Below are 2,635 nucleotides of genomic sequence, written 5' to 3'. Positions count from 1 at the left end.
ATGACTGCTGATCGAGAAAGGAATTGTGAGAAAAAACTTAAAATAGCGGAATTGAAACTAAATAAAATATTAAACAAAATCGACGCAATAAACCTTGAAAATTATTTTATTTCGAATTTAAATATTCCGGGTAGTAAAAGTAAAATTAAATGTCTTACTTTATGTGTTGGCTTAAAAAAGTACTTTGCGTTGGCGTTTATTGTAGTATCCATTATAGGGTATTGGTGGATATACTCAGAAGCATTAATAACAGTAGGTTTTTAAACAGTACTCAACAAATTGGAATTATTTAACTATTAAGTACATTTACGCTCGTATTTTTGTCCAGGGGTGCTTTGTCAAATTACCCGAGCAATCCAAGTCTTTGTTCCGGTCACCAGAGGATTGTTCGATGTGCATAAACGTTAATGACGTCACGCGACTCGCAAACATAAGTGCCGAGGAATTCGAAGACTTGTACGCGTACAACACAAAGCCTGTTATTGTCACAGACGCTACAAAAGATTGGGAAGCGCTAGAGGTAACGTATAAATATAAAAAAACTAAGTTGCAGGGCAATTATTTTAAATTTTACTTTTTACTATTTACTTAATTAGAACTCTTAATAAATCAGAATATGATAGTTTCTTCAAACCCATTGCTTTGAAATTAAATTATATATACCTTATCGATTTTATAACAATTCTTGAACAACGATTAAAAATTTTATCCGCCAGTCACTAAAGTGAAACCCACTTAACTTGGCGAATTAAGCTATTAACTTTTAACTGCTACAGCCATTGCTTTAACTATAACGATAATAAATAATATATTAGTTGTTCGATTTTATGGTAAATTTTCATCACCATTTTTTATTATACTAAATGATTAGGTACTTTCTTTTACAGAAATTCAATTTCAATTTTTTCGCTGATTTCTACCGAAATACAAAAATGGGTAGAAAAATCAACGATTGCTTCTACTTCGCTTACAAATCTGGTTTGAACTCATTAAGCGAGGTATTCAGCATGGATGAGATGCGAGCTAATCTCTCTGGTGACCCGTGGTACGTGGGCTGGAGTACGTGCTATGAGGAAGAGACCAAAACGTTGAGAAAGTATTACAACAGACCATACTTCTTGCCCAGGACGGCTGAGAGCGATATGGTAGATTGGATTTTTATGGGAGGTCCAGGGCAAGGAGCTCATATGCATGTAAAAATATCATAATAAAATAAACTGTAATTTACTTTAGGTAAAGCCAATGGAGATCGAATCAAGTTACAGTAAATTTACATAAATATTGCGTGTAATCCCTAATAATATTAATAGAACACGTTAAACGATTTTTATATGTATGAATAATCATATGAATACAATCGAGTTGTAACCCGCGTCTCGCACCACTGACAGGTGGACTCAGTGCGGCACGTGTCGTGGCAGGCGCAGGTGCGCGGCCGCAAGCGCTGGCAGCTCGCGCCGCCGCCCGAGTGTCTGTACGCGTGCGCGCCGCTCGCCTTCACCGTGCACGCGGGCGAGATATGTGAGCACTGATACCTCTCATCAAGGCCTTTGCTGTAAAATCACGCAGTAAAAGCCTGTATATGTTACATTCTTTCGTTTACGAAGTTTTTTCCAATTTATGCTGGCCGGTGGATACAGGCCCAATATGTTTATTAAAGATTGTAGATGAACGAACACTATTAACTTATCGCTAAATTTTAATATTTTATTAATTATTGTAATTGTTTTCCATGGAACTTTCTAAAGTCTAAATCTTAGTATTTTATAATTTCATGAATTTTTAGTTACGCTTCAGTATTAATTTGTCGTGTTTTTACAGTGGTGGTAGATACGAACCGCTGGTACCACAAAACAAACGTGCTTCCCGGAGACATCAGTATTACCATAGGAGCAGAGTACGATTAGAACCAGTACCTAAGTTACTCATAACTTAATTTATAGGCTCATCGTTATTATTTAAAATAATGTACCGAAAAATAAGTAGTATTGCCGCAGTATTTTCTTGCTTTATATAATTGTTGGAATTTTCTATTAAATATTATAAGTTATAATATAAATAAACAATTATTTACTGACAATTTTTTCAGAACAATAGCTATTTTGGTCCAAATGGACAATCTGAATGGTGATTGGTCACCACCGCCCATAGATACTGACAGTTTAGAAAATATTACCCACTCCTCATAACACCAAAGCCCCACCAACCTTGAGAACTAAGATTTGCGGTCTTTTGTGCCTGTACTTACACTGAACCACCTTTCAAACCGGAACACAGCCATAATAAGTATTTCTATTTGGTGTTGCGTGTTAGAACGTATGAACGGGTGGTATCAAATAAAGGTTATTAAACATATTTGCTTTATTTTTATGTAATAAAAGCTAAGCTTTGTTAGAAAGTACACAAACACTATTCATTGTTATTTATATTTTAATAAAAAATATTTTTACAATGGTGATTTATAGGAAAATATAAATAGATTTGAAATACATATTTTGTCTATGGTCAGTGTCGCTTTTTATTTGTCTGTTTGATTGTTAAATGTGGTTTAATAAGAACTTTTTACAAAAAATGTATTATTATCGCATTCCTCATTTATTTAGATTAAATTAGGATTTCAATAAAACAACCATAC

At 34.2% G+C, this 2,635-nt stretch overlaps 1 protein-coding gene across 1 annotated transcript; it reads left to right on the top strand.

Annotated features, from left to right (window-relative positions):
* Nucleotides 1-2,112, top strand: LOC125065365. Its single transcript, XM_047672925.1, has 5 exons — nucleotides 1-252; nucleotides 329-520; nucleotides 888-1,193; nucleotides 1,392-1,521; nucleotides 1,822-2,112. Exons 1-5 carry the CDS (start codon nucleotides 1-3, stop codon nucleotides 1,905-1,907), a joined length of 966 nt encoding a protein of 321 aa, XP_047528881.1. The 3' UTR covers nucleotides 1,908-2,112.
* Nucleotides 2,113-2,635: the final 523 nt, after the last annotated feature.

This window comes from Vanessa atalanta, chromosome 7, assembly GCF_905147765.1.
Source record: "Vanessa atalanta chromosome 7, ilVanAtal1.2, whole genome shotgun sequence".
NCBI lineage: Eukaryota > Metazoa > Arthropoda > Insecta > Lepidoptera > Nymphalidae > Vanessa > Vanessa atalanta.
The sequence above is the reverse complement of the archived record's forward strand: the minus strand, read 5'-3'. Positions and strand labels throughout refer to the sequence as shown.